The sequence below is a fragment of the Protomyctophum parallelum genome (assembly GCF_964188405.1).
Source record: "Protomyctophum parallelum genome assembly, chromosome: 22".
Lineage (NCBI taxonomy): Eukaryota > Metazoa > Chordata > Actinopteri > Myctophiformes > Myctophidae > Protomyctophum > Protomyctophum parallelum.
This window is the reverse complement of record NC_139714.1, coordinates 12,201,313-12,222,550: the sequence shown is the minus strand read 5'-3', so window position 1 is coordinate 12,222,550 and position 21,238 is coordinate 12,201,313. Positions and strand designations below refer to the sequence as shown.

Below are 21,238 nucleotides of genomic sequence, written 5' to 3'. Positions count from 1 at the left end.
TTTGGTGAGTGGAGAGGTTCACATGGGGGTGCGGTCAGAGTTGCCGGTTGATGGTGTCGACATAATTCTCGGTAATGATCTCTGTGGAGAGCGAGTATGGGCAGATCAGGTACAGAATGTGATCACTCGAAAATGGCCCATGTCAGTTCAGAGAAACTGTTCATCAAACCGACAAAACAAACATGGCAAATCAAGGCGACGTGTGACAAAACAATGTTGCCCAAGTCAGACTGTAGTGAAAGCAGGAACGGTGAATCCTTCTCTTTGTACAGCCAGAGTGACTAGGTCCTCACCTAGAGTTACAGAGACGGGGGCAGTTCCAGGTCGGTTGAACATTTCTCAATACTTTACAAATCACAATACATCGACGTCCCTTCCAAAGTCAAATCAGAGACGGATGGGATGGGATTTGTCACACCCACAGTTTGGTCATGTTCCATATCAAAAGGTTTTGAAAATGTGATTGTAGATTGGTTTTGTGTTGTACTGTTGCTCACTATGTGATTTTGTTTCCTTGTCACTATAGGCTGTCCTGTCTCTGGTTCTCTTAATTCGCTCCTGGTATACAAGGTTGCTGAGGCTGGGGGCAGGATGGCATGGCAAAGTGGAGGAGGTAACAAGTATTAATAGTTGAGCGAACAGGGGCACATTTTCTTGTTTTGTTAAGCCTGGGTTATGGTTTGCAGATTGATATTGTAGTTCTCCAGTCCCACCTGTCCCAAGTGTCATTTCGCCAGAGCTAATTCGGGGCAGATGCGGAGGGCAGTGGGGCCACAGCTGGACTATTATATAGGAGAATGAGCATCCAGGGGCATTGTTATACAGTATTAGGTGGCTATTGGATTTGTTTAGTTTTGGATGATATTGGTTCTTGGTTGCTAATTTGTGTTTTGTTTTCCTTTTAGATAATGTGGTGGAACCTCATTTTTATGGAGGGGGGTGTGACGGCCCTGCCCCCTCTGCCTCACTGTAGGCTAGCCAGCAACCTCTGTGTTTGCAGAGTGGAGCAGGCCGTCAGCCCAATTAATGCTCACCTGAAGTGGGCGGAGCTTAGGGCACTATATAGGGAGCTCTCCTGGCTGAGCTCAGTCTCTCTCTGTCCTCCCTGCAAGCAGGACCTGTTACAGGTTGCCACCTGGCTCAAGGGCCTAACCGACCTTTTGTTTGAGTTATGTTTTGCACCAGCTAATACAACACGCACACACCACTCTCCATGCATCCACACACTGCACACATTACTGATGACTCATATCCTCACATCCCACACTTCATTATTTTGCTATTCTTTAATTATCTTATTATAATAAATATCATTACAAAACGTTTATGCTCTTGTGTGGACTCCCTGTTTTGCCATGCATCCCCTAGTGCATGACAGCAGCGAGGAGAGACAAAGAGATGATGAGGTGTGTGTGTGTGTGTGTGTGTGTGTGTGTGTGTGTGTGTGAGAGAGAGAGGCAAACCTATTTGAGGAAGTAAACAACTTGATATAGATAGAAGCTAGAGAAAGCGAGGGAGTTGAGTAGAGAGAGATAGACACAGACTCTCTCTCTCTTGACGAGAGAGAGAGAGAGAGAGAGAGAGAGAGAGCAGCGCGATTTGTGAGCTGCTGTGATAGGAGGATGTCAAATGGAATACAAGCACCTTAAGGAATACAAATCATTGTGTGTACACCGTTTATACCCTACACTTTAAAAATGTACCTAGTCGGTATATAAACAGAGCAACTACCTTTAATTAAATTACATTTGAATAAATTGCTGCTACTTTTTTATACTAAGTGAATGGAAAAACATTAAATTACTGCTGTCCAACTTTCAAAAGTATAAAGCTAAAGTCTCCTGTATGGATGTATAACTATCTGACAGAAAATGCACAAGCTCTGTTTACACCTTTATTTAATGCCTATTTAATTTTATATCCAATATTTATTTGTAAATACATTGTTTTATTTTGATTGTCTTGTTCCACTTCTGGTTTGGCAATGTAAACCTACGTTTTCTCCTTAAACAGACAGAGAGGGGGATTGACAGTGAGGCCAGGACACCAGATGGAGAGAGAGAAAATAGAAAAAGAGGGGGGGGTATTGAGGAAAATAAAGACAAAGAGAGAGACAGACCGAAAGAGCAAGCGATCCAAGGGGAGATATCAGTGTGTGTGTGTGTGTGTGTGTGTGTGTGTGTGTGTGTGTGTGTGTGTGTGTGTGTGTGTGTGTGTTGGCTCTGTGTCTGGAGGACTCTGTTTCTTGGCAGGATGCAATAGTGAAGCTTTGGCCAAAACCCTAATGGAGATGTAGGAAGCCACTGAGTTTGATCACTCTCACGTGTGCGCGCACGCACTAACACACACCTTCATCAACAACGCTCAGTCTCAGACTGCAGACAGAGCTGAGGTTCGGTCTCCATTAATGAATTCAAACCTAAGCACAAAATATCACCGTTATGGAAATACATGGTACAAAGTGAGCAAGAGAGAGCTGTGTGCACAGTGTGTGTGTGTGTGTGTGTGTGTGTGTGTGTGTGTGTGTGTGTGTGTGTGTGTGTGTGTGTGTGTGTGTGTGTGATAAAGGCATTAATTGTATAGCAGATTCAGCAGGTAAAGTGACCCTTCCAGTCAATCCCATATGCACAATAAAAAGTGGAGCATATATTCTGCGAGCTTTGCATGTGTCCTTAATTTGCTTCACATTCTCCAGAGTTAACCCGTGACCTATGTATTCAACACACACACACTCACACAAACACACAAAACTAGCAAGTCATTGAGCAGGGCTGTAGTGGTTGGTATTGCACCATCAGAGCCGACAGGCTTCTTTTGTTTAAAGCAGGAAATTTGGTATATAGTCTTTTTTATTGGCCTAAAATATTGTCTATATACTGTACATACATTCATGAATCCACTTGCAGACCGGCTGTTAGTATTGGGCAATCTTTTTTATAGGGGTTTCTTGTGACCCTACCATTAACATCCTATGGCTGGCAAAAATGTAAATGTTTCCTTTTGCTTTAAGTATGTGACATGTCAAACTACTGTAGGGGTTTTTCATGATTCTGAATCAATTCCAAGCATTAGTTTTGCACAAAATACACTCCTTGGGATAAAAGCAGCCATAGCCACTTGACTTGTGCCCAAAATGTGCTGACCTCATCACATTTGTCATGATGTCTATGGCAGTTTTTAGCCCCAGGAGTGTATTTTGTGCAAAACTAATGCTTGGAATGGATTCAGAATCATGAAAACCCCTATAGTTTGACATGTCACATGCTACTTAAAGCAAACGAAGTTTGACATTTTTGCCTGCCATAGGATGTTAATGGTAGGGTCACAAGAAAGCCCTATACAAATAATTGCCCAATAGGTTCTGCCGGTCAGCAAGTAGATTCATGAATGTATGCATATAGACAATATTTTAGGCCAATCAAAAAAAAAAAGACTACTGAATATACCAAATTTCCCACCCGTCCACCTCGGCTGCTGTTGTCAGGATGGCTGAACGTGGTTTTGAAGGCAGAGAGAGAGAGAGAGAGAGAGGCAGGTGTCTTACTGTCATCCGATTGTTGTGGTGCTCTAACCTTCTCAAGACAAACACTGTTTTCCTGATGTTCTGTGCTCTGCTCTGCACACCACAGCAAGCCATAAATCACTGCTCCATGCACATTACCACATGAAGACCTGAGGACCCTTCTACAAATGCCTTCAAAATCTGTAGTTCTCACACAAGATGTCAAAATGTTGAAAAGAAGAAAAGAAATATATATATATATAGCAGATGTACAAGCTCGTAACGTGCGGCACAAAGTGACACACACACAATATAAAATGTGTATTAAAATGTGTCAGTGATTTCTTTGTAGGCCTACATTCATTTCAAGTTATTTGTCAAAGCAAACAGAAATTGTAACATTCCATTGTTCAATGCAAAAAACACAATTCAATCATTAATCGCAATAATTATGTGAGGTCAGCTTAAATTTGTAATGGTGACAGCTCTAAGCAGGAGCTCAGAGAGAGAGAGAGAGAGAGAGAGAGAGAGAGAGAGAAGGGTATAGATAGATTTGTTTGTTGGAACATCTCCCTCATCTTGAGACACTCTCAAAAGTGTCACCTTGTCACTCCGTCCCAGACGGTGCTGTCACACACGCCAGTTGCTTCCATCATAATCTCTTGTCATCATTGCCCAGTATATTTCACCCACTTCAAATACTATCAACCAACAATCACCAGTATTATATGTTCTTATCTGGAGTCTGGACCATGCAGCACTCAACATCAATAAGAGCACACATGTTACCAACACAAACCTGTATGATGGAATGTCAAGGGTGAGCCAGAAAATAGCAGCCAGGAGAATGAGACTAGCAGGACACTGCCAAAGACACCAAGAGCTGCAGTGCCAGCCAGTAAACTAGTGTTGTGGGATCCAACATACGGGCACCGGTCGCTGGGCGATATGACAAAATCTCATATCACGATATAGAATTTATTTTATCACGATAACGATATACTCACGATATAGCATATTTTTTACGATACCTATTTTTTTTATCTAAAAAAAAAGATTTTTGTTCAGGTCGAGTACTTTACTGTACTTGGGCAGTACTTGGGCTGTACTGTACTGTACTGTACTGTACTGTACAGTATAAGCTCTCCTCCCTGGCCTCTGTCTGTGTTAGGCTGCACAACAGTGACACTTGGTGGTGACAATAGTTATGCTATTTCCGTGCTCGGATACAGGGACAGGGACACACATAGCTGTCTATAATGGTTGCACCACTCAAAAAACAATTAAATTCACATTATCCAGTCTAATTATATGAATATAATACTGATGCCCTGCCCATGCACAGACAGGCCCAAAGCAAGTACAAAAATATTACAAAATAAAATGTATATAATAATAATTAGAGGCTGAACTCAATTGTTCAGCCTCTGTAGACATTTTTAAAGCACAGCTCAAGACCCACTTCTACAACATTGCTTTTAATTGATCTTTTATTTTTTGTTATTCATGTCCTCACTGTATTGCATTACTGCTTGTTTTTTAATGTCGTTGCCTTGCTTTTTTTTTTTTCTCCATTGCTCTGTAAAGCACTTTGAGAGCTGCATTTCATGTCATGAAAGGTGCTATACAAATAGTTTTATTAGTATTATTAATAATTATTATTATTATGACAATTAAAAAGAAAAAAGAAAGAAATAAGACGTTGCCATTCAGACACATAAGTACAGGCCTGTGTCTGCATTAAATTGGCTTAAGGAAAAAATAAATATCTCATGTCAGTTTGTCACTACAGTTGTTTCAGTTCATTTTAAGCTCTATATAGGGAATCAACATGTTCTGTTGTAGTTATAGTTTAGTTTGTTAAAGACGTTGGGCAGCTTAACGATGTTTAATTGACTACAGGCGATAGAGTGAGAGAGAACGCGATCGCGTCGTCAACTATCCATGCCCAGCTGTGCGTATTATGGGAGTCTGGGACGAGTGGGGCTTTTTCTTTTCCTTTTTTTGGATGATCACAACAAAGTCAGCGTCTTGTGTTGTTGTTGTAAGCTGTTGCTGAATTAAGGACTTTTCAAATGGAATAATTTATTTGGAACAATAAAACAAGACAGACACGGACACGCAGCAGAGGACTGCACAGGTAAGAGGAACGTCTTGGAAGAAGTTTGCAGTGCACCCGACGACGGACAAGCTTATTGTTCAACTGTGTAAAACATGCGTGGCTCACGCAATTTATCAATTTGACCCAACATGAAACCTGCATTTATAACAGTGAATGACCGGTTACTTTAGGGCGCGTTCGGAAATAGTTTTAGAACACTGTTTTCAGTGCGGTGGGCTGCTGGGCATGCCGTATATAAGCGCTGTGACGTAAAATACTGCCGTAAAGCGAAACGGCGATATAAGCGATATAGCTTTTTTTTCGTGATAGACATTTTCTATCGAAAATACGATATATATCGTCATATCGCCCAGCCCTAACGAGGACGTCCCACGCTAACATACGTGGATGTACTCAAGAACGACGCAGGAGCGCAAAGTACCAACGAGCTGGCCGGATGTATGGAGAACCGGGATGACTGGAAACGACAATGGAGGGCTTGTCTGAGGACAACCTAGAGATGCATTGCAGCCAATATGGACATTTCCACATACTGCCTACCACGAGTAGGCGACTAGGAAATGCAGAAGTGAAGTTACTTCCCATGCCCGCCCAAGCGAACACATCGTGAAACTGACTTACATGGCCGGTTAAGACTGATATGAGGTTAGGGGACTTACGTGGCCGGTTAAGACCGAGGTTAGGGTTAGAGGTTAGTAACAGTCAGACAACGCGACCAACGCCAAGTCGGACAATGGCTGACAACAACGTTAGTATGTGGAAATGTCTATACTGGGTGCAGTGCATGCTGTTGATCAGGGCTGATGACGGAGATTAAATCATCTCCACTATATATTTTACTGGAGCCTACTCAGAAATCCATCTTCATTATGATTACTGGTCAGTCAGTCCCTAGTGTACGTAAAAGCAGCTTAATGCTCAGAGACACCGCGATCGGCCTGGCATCGGCCAGGAAACATGATGACACATTAAACGGCAATGAGCTCATGCACTATTGATTTTCCACTGTGGCGTGTTGCATCGTCATGATGTACAATTGTACATCCATGAGCTCTGTTCGATGCCAGCCAATCATTATGATTCATAACATGAGCCTTTCCAGTTTCCACATCCTGCGTGCGTTGATGCGAGGGTATTGCGTGCGTCCGTGCGTGTGCATGCACCCATGGTCACTAGGGATGCACCGATCCGGCTTTTTGGTACTCAATACCGATTTCGATACATGGGGGTCCGATCCGATACCCCCCACAAAGAAACGTAATAACCTATTAAGCTGTATGTCTCACTGTGTGGAGTCTGGAATCATTATTTTGTGTAAGGCAACATCAAGGCTTGACTTAAACATTACTTTCCCAACTTTGTAAAACAAAATGTAACAAACACAGATATAAATGCACTGAATTATTTATTAAATAACTGTGCAACAATTAGACCAGGTTAATGTGTGCGCAGGCTAGCCTGGCTGCATTCCACATGTTATACTGTCAATACTACACTGCTGTGTCACAGAGGAGGTAGAGTTGTTTTCATACTGTAATTACACATAATTATCGGATCGGATCAGATCGGATCGGATCGGATAATGGATCGGCCACCGATCCGATACCCGATCTAGAATTTTAGCCTGGATCGGCGTCGATCTCCGATACGAGTATCGGATCGGTGCATCCCTAATGGTCACGTCCCACTTATAGTATTTTGTTAAATTGAACTCGAACTCGACGAAGAGTCCAAAATCTCCAAATGGAACCAAATGGATCAAAAAGTAGGAACTAAAACATTTCCCAAAAGGTAGCACATCCAAAGAATTTAATAAATGGTGGACAAAGTACTCACATTTCCATTTATTTATTGGCACACCCCAAAAAGGAACGCTTACGTGTTTCGGCTATGAGCCTTCATCAGAACCAAATGAACCACCTTATGGGTCCATTTGGGACACTCTTCCGGAGTGCAATTAACACTGAGGATTTGACTGTGGTACAGTTCCTCTTTAAGCAGACCTCATGACTTTGGAATGCTGTGAATGGCGCTCGGAGGCCTTCAGATGGTTAACTGCGCGTCAGTCGGTTCAGTTCCCAGACCATTCCCATAACATTAGCCTGCACTACAAACCTCTGACCTGCGACCTCTCCTGTTGTCCCACCAGTCCATACTAAATGGTGGGTTACAGACGATAACCATGTCATTATGAGGCGCGCATCGCGCAGCCTGTCACTCACGCGTACACACTCCCTTCCGAAGGGGAGACACATTGTACAGCCCACCCAAGTGCAGTGGTGGAAATAGTACTCACATTTTCTACTTAAAAGTATCAATACTGCAATATAGAAATACTAGTATAAAAAAGTGGTTAATGTATGTTTTGTAATGATATTCTACAAAGTAACTAGAAACTTAAAGTTTTCAAATAAATGTAGTGGAGTAAAAGTACAATATCTGCCTCTGAGATGTAGTGGAGTATAGAAGTCAAAGTATTGGCAATTGGAAATACTCAAGGAAAGTACTAATACCTCAAAATGGTACTTAAGTACAGTAGGTAAATGTACTTAGTTACATCTCAAACTCTGCAGACGATAACCTTGTCATTATGAGGCACGCATCACGCAGCCCGTCACTCACGCGTCCGCACGCCCTTCCTTCTGACGGGGGAGACACATTGTGCAGCCCACCCAAGTGTGACAGAAGTCAAAACGCAATAAATCCAAACTATGCAATGCAAGACAGTAAACATAACTCACGTCTCGGTTTAGATATATATATATACGAATATGAAAGCAACAATTAAAGGCAGGGCAACAGATCGTTTAAAATGTGGAAAGACCAGTAAGTATGTTATAATTTCACATTCTCACAAACAATAAATATGTATATATACGTGCATTTTGGAGATCGGTGTTGTAACAGCTAAATCTTAAACACTCGTACCACCAGCGTATAAATTAAATTTCACCATTAACTGTAGCAAGGCTTCCAGAGCTTTAGTCTACTGTAGCTGGTTTAAAATACAAGACATTTACCATGTACATAATATAGGCAAATAAAATATATCTACCATATCTATATGGTAGATATGGACTAGTAGGCCTATATGCAAATGCTGAAGTTGTCCCATATCTGTCACATACAGTATCTGTTGTCCTAACTATCAGATTGTAATGCCTGACAGACGTCTGGTCAGTTTAGTTACTATAAGCGGGGAGCCAGTCACCCAAAATTTGAGAGGACCTGTGATGTTATGACATACTTTTTGTTTTTTTATGTATTCATTTGGTCATTGAGGTACACATAATGAGAGTTCTGCTCTGCCGGAAACATGTGAAAAAAAGTTATGGTCATTTTTGTTTAGACAACCAAAAACCAAATTTCATCATGTTTTAAGCATAGACTGTAAACAAATATGGACAAAGCGTTCCCCGGACGTAAAATGAAGCCTGTTATTCCTGCACTGTAAGTCGCCATCTTTCTAGATCCGTTTGGGCCCAGCTGGCCATTGGCTGGCTCCGTTTTGGCCCAGCTGGCCATTGGCTGGCCCAGACACGAGGCGGGACTTCCCCCCTTCTTCTCCGTTGGTTTTTATTTTGACTCGAGTGGGAGGGGAATCCCGATCATAGACTGTAACGGTAGCCACGCCCCTCAGAACATGCGCGACTTTATGGTCATTTTTTTAATAAATGGGACCATAATTTTCCAAAAAGAATATTATGACATTAGAAATGAGACTTTAAACTAGTGACTGGAAGCAGAAAGTATTCATGACCATGTTTATTAAGGTAATACAGTCTAGGTGAAGTTGGGCCCAAATACATGGACTTCTATGGGGCTATGGGTTTTTCTGGGTCCAATGACAGCGCCACAACAGGCCATTATGAACTTTCAGGAGTTTCAGGCTTCACAAAATATCTGTCTGACTGCCCCCCTGGTTTTAAGTAACATGTGACATGTCAAACTAGGGGGGTTTCATGATTCTAAATTCATTCCAAGCATTAGTTTTGCAGGGAAAACACTCCTTGGCATACAAAAATGGCCATAACCTCTTTTCCACGATGTTTCCGGCAGAGCAGACCTCTCTTTCTGTGTACCTTAATGACCAAGTGAATAGATAAAATACAAATAAAAAGTATGTCATGACATCACAGGTTAATCTCTATTCCTTGAGCTTTTGGGCCTGTGGCTATATATACACCTTCTGCATCCCTCAATTGTAGGATGGGTGATGGGTCACTTGAGGCGTTAATCCATTTAATTAAACTCTAATTAACACAATAAACTCAGTGGCCTCAAATCACATCCCTCACTTTCCTCTGTGTGTGTGTGTGTGTGTGTGTGTGTGTGTGTGTGTGTGTGAGGGGGGGCCGGTGAGGGGATGTGTTGTGTTAAAGCACCTTGAGGCGTACACTGCTCACCGAAAACGCCTTCTCCTTTGATCTGCCAATCACCTATAGCTCCACCTCATACCTTCATCCTCATCCCTTCACCCCTTCATCCTCACCACACACACACACACACACACACACGAAGAAACAACCACACAGCACCTGGTCCTGGGCTGGGCAATTCACCGAAAATATATCGAAACCCACATTTAGAATAAAATAACCGACTTCATCTTGCTCATTAAGCGAATAACCGAAAAGCAATTTTTCGGTCATCGATGCAATAAGAGCCAGATAGGCTATACATAGAGATCCCATAATACTCACCTGGAATGACACGTGTTGTTGAGAAATAGGAATGTATGTGTTTTCAGAACCAGTAGCATTGTCAACAGACAATGTACTTCCAGAGTGGATTAGAGCAAGATAATAAATACCTATATCAGTCATAAACGCCTCTTTGCTTTGTCTGCGGAACCAACAGCAATCAGCTGTCAGTGTCATAACCATGGGCATTGGGCAACATGACTGTACACAACACATACAGCCATACACTAATGTGCAGAGAGAGAGAGAGAGAGAGAGAGAGAGAGAGAGAGAGAGAGAGAGAGAGAGAGAGAGAGAGAGAGAGAGAGAGAGAGAGAGATGCCTGAAGCATTTTTCACATTAAGTTGGTATGAAACTGTACAGTTCTTCATGTAACTCTTTAGACTTTGGGATCAGCCCTTGTTTTGTTATCCACACACACACGCGCGCACAGAGAGAGAGAGAGAGAGAGAGAGAGAGAACCGGGCCGACCCAGGCGGGTCATCCCTATTAGTATAGCGGCCTGTGCTACAAACAGCGTTGTGTTCTTACCTCAGTAGGTTGGGTAGCGGTATGGATCCGGAGGCTGAGCCCAGGTGGAGTCCTCTCCTCCCGGTCAGTAGTTTCTCCACCAGCGCCACATTGCCGGTCCGGGCGGCTTCCAGCAGCTCCTGCTCCTTCCCCATGATGAAGATGAGCCAAAAAAACACACGCAAGTTTCACACGATAAAAGATCCGAACGTATCCGATCGAGGAGCGTTCTTCTGGGTCGGGGATACCCCTCTCTCTCTCCCCCCTCCCCCCCCCCCGCCCAGCCCCACACCACCCCCACACCAGCCTCCTCCTGCGTTCACTCTGTGTGATGATGAGCTAGAATAAAGCCATCTGAGTGGAATGTTTCTTCATCCTCCACATCTGATCCAACAACAACACCGTCCCGGGTCCGTCCGACCGTCCGCCGACGCGATGCTGCCTGCAGACAGAGCGGTTCTGAAAGACCCCAGTTCCGTTCCTTTCCGTTCAGGATCGGCCCATTTCTCCAAACAAACCGAACTGAACGGAACCGTGTCGTTCCGTGCCGTGCAAATAAAGGCTGCAGACAGAGACTTTCCCCGCCGTGTTAAGTGCACCGAGAGAGAGACACACACGCAGAGATCGAGGGAGAGAGACAGAGTCAGAGACAGTCTAGAGAGAGAGATCCTCCTCGTCTGACTGTTTAAAAACACAAAACAACAAAACGTCGCGTTCCCTTAAAGCTTCCTCCTCCGTATCGTAGCCGAATATCTCTCGATCACTGCTTTGTTGTCCCGTATAATATATATGGGAGTCTGGGTCCGCTTGGTTGGTTATTGTTGCCAGCGCTGCTTCTCAGCTTCTGGCTCTGGATTCTATTCCCAGTCCAAAGCAAGCAGCTCGCTTTTCTCTTCGCTCGCTCGCCACTTTTCCAGCCTGTGTGTGTTTGTGTGTGTGCACGCGCGCGTGGCGTGTGTGTGTGTGTGTGTGTGTGTGTGTGTGTGGGGGGGGGGGGGGGGGGGTGGTGGATGTCGCTGTTACACACCAACAGGAGGCAGGAAGGACTGGGTGCCTTTTTGTTGAGTCCATAAAAAAGTCATAGCTGACTCCATCCATAGTATGAATGAACCATGTCAATTTATATCAATACATGTCAACAAGCATACATATCTTTACATGTGTACAATGTGAAAATGATATCACTATACACGCGGTATTTTGTGAGATTTTATAGCAGGCTATGTTGTGGCTTTTTAGATGCCATTGTTATCACGCCAGTGAGTGTATTTAGATGTAAAGCCTATTATTTTTGCTTTGCAGACTGGATGATGGTGCATGATGGTGTCAGAGTGGGTCAGTGGATGCGCGTACGTGCACGCGCAGAACTCATGGTAGATGTGTTTTAATCTCTGTCCCTTGACAACCTGCGACACAGACACACCCCCTCGCTCCCCCTCTCTCTCTCTCTCCTCCACCTCTCAATTCAATTCAAAGGAGCTTTATTGGTATGAGAAAACGTACAGAATCCCTCTTACATATCGCTCTCTCTCTCTCTCTCTCTCTCTCTCTCTCTCTCTCTCTCTCTCTCTCTCTCTCTCTCTCTCTCTCTCTCTCGTGTGTTCTTGAATTCCCTAATTTCCAATAGAAAATAATAATAATACACGCGCGCACACACACACACACGCACGCACACACTGGAACCACACACACACACACAGCTCAATGTAGTGTCTAGTCAGGCGTGAGCAAGTCAGCTAGTTTTCTAACTATCTTGATGAAAACGTTTGAGGAATTTAATTAGAAACGTACCTTTGAGTCCTCGACCAAAATGATACCATATTAGGCCTATATCATAGATATTTTGTCGAGTGGTGGCGGGATGGGATGAGTTGAGAGACTGCTGCGTCATCAGGGTTGCAGATCTACAAGCTCACAAACAATGTTTGTCGTCAGTCGTGGGATCTGGTCTAGAGCCCGCCTTCCGGATCCGGTCATTTTGCCGCCTTAGAACTTCACCGGATCAGACAGAGCGACACAATTGACACAATATTACACTAACAACAACATTATTAGTTTACTTTACCGCACTTTTGCAAAGTCTTGTTGTTCTGGTCAGGTGAGTTTTCCCGAGAGAAACTTAGTTTAGATAGAGTTTACTATAGGTAAACTACCTTTCACAGTCCAATAGGCCTATTATTTGATTTAAGAAGAATTAATCATTGAAGAATCAGCATAATGTATTGGGCGATGGACGTTGGCTTTTTAGCTAGCTAGGCCTATAGTAGCTAGCCTACAAAGACATCATTCACATAATGTTGATTGTTGACAGTAACTTTGACAGCTGTTTGTGTTTTTAAAAACTAAGCTATAGCCATACAGGGCATATAGGCCTATACATTTGTTGAGCCGATGTGACCATGGTTTATAATCAGTTCTTGAAAAATAAACATTTGTATTACAAACAAAAGAAGAAAAAAAAGAGAAAATAAATCCCATATAGTGACAGTGCATGATGGACTGTCGTTTCATGCTACTACTACAGCCTACTGTTGCAGTTGCATCTATAGCCACCTTCTTATCTAGCCTACAGATTGATTTATATCTTGGCTATATAATCTCAGAATCAATTAATTGGTAATAGGTTGCAAGTAATTTATCAATCATTCTGATCAGCCACTGCCAGTGTAAATGCAGGACAGGTAGATCAATCAATTGATTAGTCTCACACCTTGAATGCCTCAACAACTGTCTTAGGCTTTTTCTTTTAGGCTTGATTGAAATATTTATGAACAGTTTGCAGAATTACAGTACATTTCAAGCACAAACTCAATACAAAGACTGCTAACTGTGAGTGGATGACCCATTACACTTTTACAAGAGGGTCCACCTTGTTCAATTCATCAAAACATTTAGAGACATACAAAGGCCTATCTTATACAATAAAAGAAAATGGCAGGAGTAGAGTGTATGGTGTCTAGCACATTAGAAACATGACTTGCACATTTCTATAGAACTATAAAAAGCTTGCTTTGTCTTTTAGGCAGGTGTCCAAGATGGCTCCACAACGTAGAGGCCCACCCCGCAAAGGTGACACGCCTATGAAGGCCGGAAAGGCCTGGAAAACTGGCAGTAAGAAATGCACACCCACACCACACATGCAATAATGGATTCTGTCACAATCATGACATTTTTGTTTGTTTGTCATACATAATAATTTAATAAATAATTGTGATCATGATTTAATTAATTGTGTTTTTGGCATTGAACATTCGGACATATAAACTGAATGTCAAGGCATATGATAAATAACTTAAATATACAGACAAATGGTACCAATAATCAAAATACTTTATGTACTATGGCCAGAACACATTGCGATTATGTAATAATTCTGACGGCCTAAACTAAAGGCTCATTCATAGTCTGGATTTTCGGTGGTGAGGAGACCACCGAACTACAACATGACGTCACGAGCCGCGGTGAAGAGCAAACCACCGCCACCGCCCCAGCCCTTCTCTCTGTTTCTACTCACCACCGCTCAACATTATTTCAGCTCCGGTGGTCACCTCACCACCGGAACGGTGGTCACCTCACCACCGGTCGGAGCGGTGGTCACCTCACCACCGGTCGGAGGGGTGGTCACCTCACCACCGGAGGGAGCGGTGGTCACCTCACCACCGAAAATCCAGACTATGAATAGGCCTTAACAGTATAATATATTCTGTCTGTCACACTGTCCAAAAATGTGTCCTCCAATTTGTCTCCCCAAGGGTGCTGCAGCTCAACTATGCAAACATTGGTTGCCATGTATCGAAACTGTGTTTAATTGAAAAGAAATGGGACATATGTGACAAAATGCAGAGGAGACACTTAAACTAGGTTTAAATATATTGTACCGAGATGTTCTTTTACAACTCTTCAGAGAACAGGAGGATTCTGCCTAAGGGTGGGCCACGCTTTGAGCCAGTGGCAGAGGAACCAGCGCAAGGTGGGACAGGCATCCTCCGCACTCCCTCTCGGCACTCGAGAATGCAGGTCAGTATTGTGTAGACGAGGTATTCTTGAATCTTTGGTAATAATTACAAAACAGTATAGTATTATTCATCATAACTAAGCACCAAAACTGCATATGTTTGTGTGAGGAGGTTAAAGGAATAGTGAATTATATCATTATTGATTCGCCCCCTCTTGAAAGACAGCTTTTTCCTCATAACACAACAGTGCGACGGCTCCAAACCTTTTTTTTTAATCTCCAACAAATCGTCTATTAATAGTGTCCTGGTACTCGCACACCGTTTGTCAGCCTCAAGCTACCCAGAGGTAGAGTTCTCAACTTGCCTGAAAATGAAGGCCCTGCCCGGCCCTGGGTTCTGTATGAACGGAAGCTTGGGGGTGACAAACAGTGCATGCATGAGTACCAGGACCTGGATTTCTATAGGGTTAGAATTTTCTGGATTTCTTTGCCTGGACCAGAGGCAGATTCTACACATTCTTTCTAAATCAGTAGCTTCCACACTTTCAAGATTTAAAAAAAATGTCAAAAATAGCAGATGTACAAGCTCGTGAAGTGACACACTGTGAGCTTGTACATCTGCTATTTTTGAATAGCCAAAGAAAACATCTGAAATGGCACAGATTCTTTCCCGGTTTTAAATTGGGTTAAACAATTTGTATTAGTTTTCTTCAGTCCTAATCTGTAGCAATGCATGTTGCACTTATATTCTAATACACAGACCAGAAGGAGCATCCAGCATGGCAAGCAGAAGGTACAATTCCTGAGCCCTCTGGTGGCTGTCCGATTCATAAGCCCACTGACCGACCGGAATGCTAGAGACCCGGTCCGACTGTGTGAACCAGCCAACCAGGCAATGGCTATCCCAGGGACGAGCACACAGAACAAGATGGTTCTTGACAAACGCGAGCCACCACCGGAAGGGGACCTGCCAGTGCAGAGGTGTCCGGATGTGGTCCAGGAGCAAACCGGTTATACCAGCTCCAATGACTCGTCCGATAGCCTGGACTCGTCCGTTAGCCTGGGCTCGTCCGATAGCCTGGACTCGTCTGATAGCCAGGACTCATCCGACAGCCTGGCTTCCGACACATTGCCCTCCCCTGAGATCCTTCTCCAAGATAGTGATGGTGGTGGTGGGTGTATGTTGTGTAATGTGGCAGTGTGCAGTTTATTCTAAAACATAATGTGGATTGATAACGTTCTCTTCCGTGTTTGGTGTACATATAGTTAGACAGTCAGCCAAACAGGATGTATGTCTGGATGTAGCGTCCAAGGAGCTCCTGTGTTTTATTGTCGCACTTGCACATCTTCAAGTAATGTAGTAAAACTGAAAAAGACAGAAAATGACAGGATGTAACAAGCTTATCAAACAAGCAAGCAGGTTCACACTGAGCTAATCTACACAGAGAAATCCTACCATAGCAGATAAAATAAAATAAATCAATTGTGCATGAAATACACACTAGAAGTTGCATACCAAATCAGAAAATACAGTATCCTGACATCTGAAATAGAAAAGTTCCCACTTACAGATAATGCTGTCGATGGCTCAACAAGAGATGGTGAAATGAGGGATTTCAGAGCACACACATTAAGAGCACATACAGTTCTCCTGATTAAGGCAATACACCGTACACCTCTTCTATAAAATAGGGTAGAACACTAATGTTGTTTGAATTTGACATAGCTATTCTATTTATGTTATCATTCTATTGTCTTCCGACATATCTCTCTTTCCCTCTGGCTTTGTCGTCTCCTCTCTCTGCTCTCTCGCAGGCCAATCAGAGACACTTGTGTCACCTGAGTTAATCGCAGGCTTCGCTGTGATGAACTCCACCTTGAACCCGAGCGGCGCTGAACACCTGTGCACACAACCGGCCCCCAACGTATCTCCCATCCTTCGTATGAGTTATTTCTGTTTGTTTCAAAGAATAAATAGCAATGACATTAATCAGACAGGCGGCAGAACAGACAGCAGACAGTCATTATTGTGTTGAATGACTTATGACCTGGAATACATTTGAAATTGATAATTTGCATATTAGCTTTAGTTTATTTTTCACGGTTATGTGGGTTTAATCAAACCATGAACCCTGAAGTGAAGATGTTTTCCAGTCTGCATTTTGACATGAACTATACTACCCTGTTTGCAGGTCCCCCCACCGTTCCTGCTGAGAAGCATGAGAAACGGTAGGCTAACTAACCAATCATCATAATACAACCACAAGTATTGTAGGCACCTTATTATACTTCAAAACATTTCCAAAAATATCCAATCTACAAGCTCACATGCAACATGTTGTGAACTTGTTGATCACAACAGAATAGAGAAAATGGCCAATCTATAAGATCACATGCAACACGCTGATCTTATAGAACAAAATAGAAAAAATGGCCAATCTACAAGCTCACATGCCATGAGCTGTGAGCTTCTAGCTAGCTAATTGAGCTTTTTTTTAAATTTTTACCTATAATGGCAAAATGGGGACACCAAGTTGAAGTGTTTAACTGTGTGTTTCTGTACAGTAGTTTCGTTGGAGGTACTGAAGACCAGCATGCAACATGCAGTGGATTACTTAAGCCAGGTAAACGGTTTTATTATTTATTTTGCATCCTTGATCCACAAGGAAATGTGTTATATAATTTTAAGATTTATTTTCCAATTCACTTTTATTCCTTTTGTGCAATCTTTAGATTAAATACTAATGCAAATTAAGACTTTCATAAAATATAGTTTTTGTTTAATTTTTTTATGTTAAGCGTGTCTTGGGGTCCAGTCTGCATCATACCCTTTTCACATCACCTAACTGATAATCAGAAATGGTGTATTGTTAAAGGATTTAAATGATACTGTGACCAACTAGTCACTACCCACTCAGTACCCAGGGCAAGGAAGGACACAACACAGGGCAGCTTCCTTACGTTTGTAGCTTTATTCCTCCATGTGCAGGGAATTATACACAATATAAGGAAAATTAGCCTCTGTCCGGACAGAGGCTATCTCCCGGGTGTTTGTGGAGATGACTGTGTAACACTTGTGTCGTATAGGTAGTGTAGGACAGCTACCAAATTACAATGAAGGGTTAGAGTTAGACGTTGGACTAGTTATGTTCACTTAGGTTCGTCTACTGGAGCCAGAGGGGTAAATGATGAGACCAGATGCAAGTCACTGAGTTGGCCGGCTCAATATTTTATATATAATTGAAATAGGAAAAAAATAAAACAATGCACAAACATAATTATGAGAATAGAATGAATCAATGAAATAGGTACCTTGGTATCAATATATAAATCTTAGGGTTTTTTGAATCTGTGGGTGCACCCAACTACTCTGACTGACAATACCTTGTGCAATTAAATTGCAGTATTTAAACCAGTTCAGTAGCATTTATCCAATTTTCACAATCAATTGCTCTTTTGAATTTGAATCCAAAAATAATCACATTCACAATAACCAAAAACACATTGACAGTAAACCCATGCACACCACTTAGTGGCTATGAAATAGTCCAAAAGACAGTGTCTACACCTTTAATGTGAGTGTGTGTGTGTGTGTGTGTGTGTGTGTGTGTGTGTGTGTGTGTGTACTGTTAGCCTGCACTGCTCCTTGCAAAGCAGAGAGCTGTCACGTGTTAATCTTAAATGTCCAGTCCTGCACTGTTCCTCACAGGGCAGAGGGTGTGTGGAGTGTATGCGTGTGACAATGTCCAGTTCTAGTGTGTGTGTATATCTGTGTGTAATGTATCACCGCCCAATACTGCACTGCTCCTTGCAGGGCAGTGTATGTGTGACAATTTCCTACCACACTGGGGGGAACAAGGCTACGGCTCTGGGTCTGTCCCAAGGAGAATTCAGCAGGGTCTGGGTTCTTCCAATCATGGGTAGCTCGCCATCCTTGGGCCGACCAGTCGGGCTGAATCAGAACAAACGTATCCAAACCAAAAAACCGGACCTGCATAAAGCAAGGCCAGAGGCATTTCTGTGTTAATGTCTAAAACATTTACACATTCCGTATAAGGTTTCACTTCAAATACTTATTGTTATTGGAAATAAATTCAAATACAAATACACAATATATAATAATTACAATTCAACAGTAGTTCAAACAAAACAAAATCAAATAAATCTTCCTCTCACCGATGGTGGTTGCATTCCTTACACTCAAAACAGTAACTGCAGGGTCCAGCAATTGTGAGTGAAACACTACAAATAAAAATAAATGACACTGAGTAGGCTACACATTATTTTTACCAAAATAAATTATAATACACTTTAGTGCAAAAACGTTTTTAGCTGAACACCAAACAAACTGTAAATTACAGTTGCATTACTTAATTCTTCATTGAACAAACAAACTAGTCACCAGTAGTGCTGGGGCTTCCCTCATGTTAGCCACCTAGCAGCTAATGCATCAAACACTGTTAGTCACTCAGTCACCAGGGTTTGCAAATGAAATCAAGTCCATGATGCACAACAGGTGCGCAGCCACACCCAGCTCTGAGTCCAGTTCTAGTTTGACTCAGGTCACGTGTGAAAGCAGTCATCCTCCATCTCACAGATACATTTGACTAATTCTTGTCTTTTGTATCTAGACAAATCCTTGAAGCTTAAAATGCCAAAGGTAAGTACAGACCTGGTGCATATTAATGTAGTAAAAAGTCTTACTGTACACTCGGAGGGTTATATTAATCAAATGCATGTTCTGTCACAGCTCAACTTGAAGCCCATCAAGTATAAGAAAGTAGGCGTCCCGAAATTACCCCCGGAGCCAGCCAGGACACACGACCTGGCCCCAGAGCCAGGCGAAGCATGCCCGCACGCAGAGCCTGCCAAAAAACGCCCGCACCCAGAGCCTGCCAAGAAGCGCTCGGATCCAGCCCAAATACACCAAGAGCCTGCCAAAAAATGCCCGATCTCAGAGCCTGCCAAAAACCGCCCAGAACCAGTCCAGACACTGCCGCTTGGGCCACCATTGTTTGACATGACTGATGAGAGACTGGAAGAGTTCTTTCGGAAGGAGACGGAGAGAATGGCCGCACGCCGAATTCCTCCTGCATTTCTCATGAAAGGTCCCTACTAAATTTCATCCATGTTCTGGGGGAAATAGCCGATCTATAGACCGACCGATCGACCGACCGATTCAGCAGGCAAATTGTTGAAGCTGCTCCATGAGTCTGACGAGTGATGGAAGTACAGAACTACTCGCATGTTTTACTTACCGGTAAGTAAAAGTATCAATACCCTATTCAATAGGGTATTCAAATTTGAAGTCACAGTACAAAAGTATGGGCATCAAAATATACTTAAAAGTACCAACATTAAAAGTACTCATTATGCAGAAAGTCCCATATTTCACAAGAAAGTAGCCAAAGTATTGAAGTGGTTTTGAAATAAATTAATATAATCTACTTAAAGTAAACTAGTAACTAAAGTTTTCATAGAATTGTAGTGAGTAAACGTACAATATTTGCTATGACATGTAGTGGAGTAGAGAGAGGTAAAAGTATAGATATCAATTGGAAATACTCCAGGAAAGTAAAAGGACCTCAACATTGTACTTAAGAAGTACAGTACCCTTGAGTAAATGTGTAGTTCCTTTCCACAACTGCCTGCTATGTTAAGTGTTAAATAGCTCTATTCTATTCTACTCATTGCTGAAACAAATTTCCCTTCAGGGAATTGATTAACATTTGTATTTCAGTTCATAAAAATATCTAAATGCATTTGAAAAAATATATATACTTTTCAGGATTCCAATACAAAAATAACAAAAGAATATTTATGATAAATGTTGATGTGTCAAAATGCATGTCGAATCTAAAATCAGTTTTTGTTTCATTCTTGACATCAGTTCACAGTGCAATGCACTGAGTACATGTACAGTGTGTACACTGTACAGCTAGCTCATATACACTTATACAGATACGTCTGATTAATTACACTTCATAATCCGTTTAGCCAGCTGTTGCATTCGGAGAGAAATTTTAAATTGTGTTTTTATTTATTTTAATTTTATTTAATTTTATTTATTTATTTCGTTTTAGTATTTTGTTAAATTATTAAGACGTATTATCTCAATGTTATTTCCTGAATGAATGTTAATGTGTTATTGTGTCAATGTGTTATTAAACTTATTTAACTGAGATTACAGGAAATGCTTGTTTTGTGATCTTTTGTTACAATATAAGTGTTAAATAGCTCTATTATTCTGAGTGTACTGCATTAGTGTTCAGTAACGGGATGAGTCTCCATGTCTCTTTAGTAAACAGAATGCATTTTCAGGTAGGGATAGCAATTTGATCCATCAGAAGCAGGAATTTGCACAAGAAGTCAATTTGTAGTAGAGAAATGAGTTAGACGAAATTGCAACTGGAACTCTAAAATCAAACCTATAAATTGGTACTCTT

At 42.1% G+C, this 21,238-nt stretch overlaps 1 protein-coding gene across 1 annotated transcript in view; it reads right to left on the bottom strand.

Annotated features, from left to right (window-relative positions):
- anks1b (ankyrin repeat and sterile alpha motif domain containing 1B) overlaps window positions 1-11,102 on the bottom strand; it is a 295,647-nt gene extending 284,545 nt beyond the window's left edge. Inside the window, 1 exon segment of the mRNA XM_083758106.1 lies at window positions 10,859-11,102. Coding sequence (XP_083614232.1) covers window positions 10,859-10,992 — 134 coding nt within the window. The 5' untranslated portion in view covers window positions 10,993-11,102.
- Between the last annotated feature and the right edge of the window lie 10,136 nt (window positions 11,103-21,238).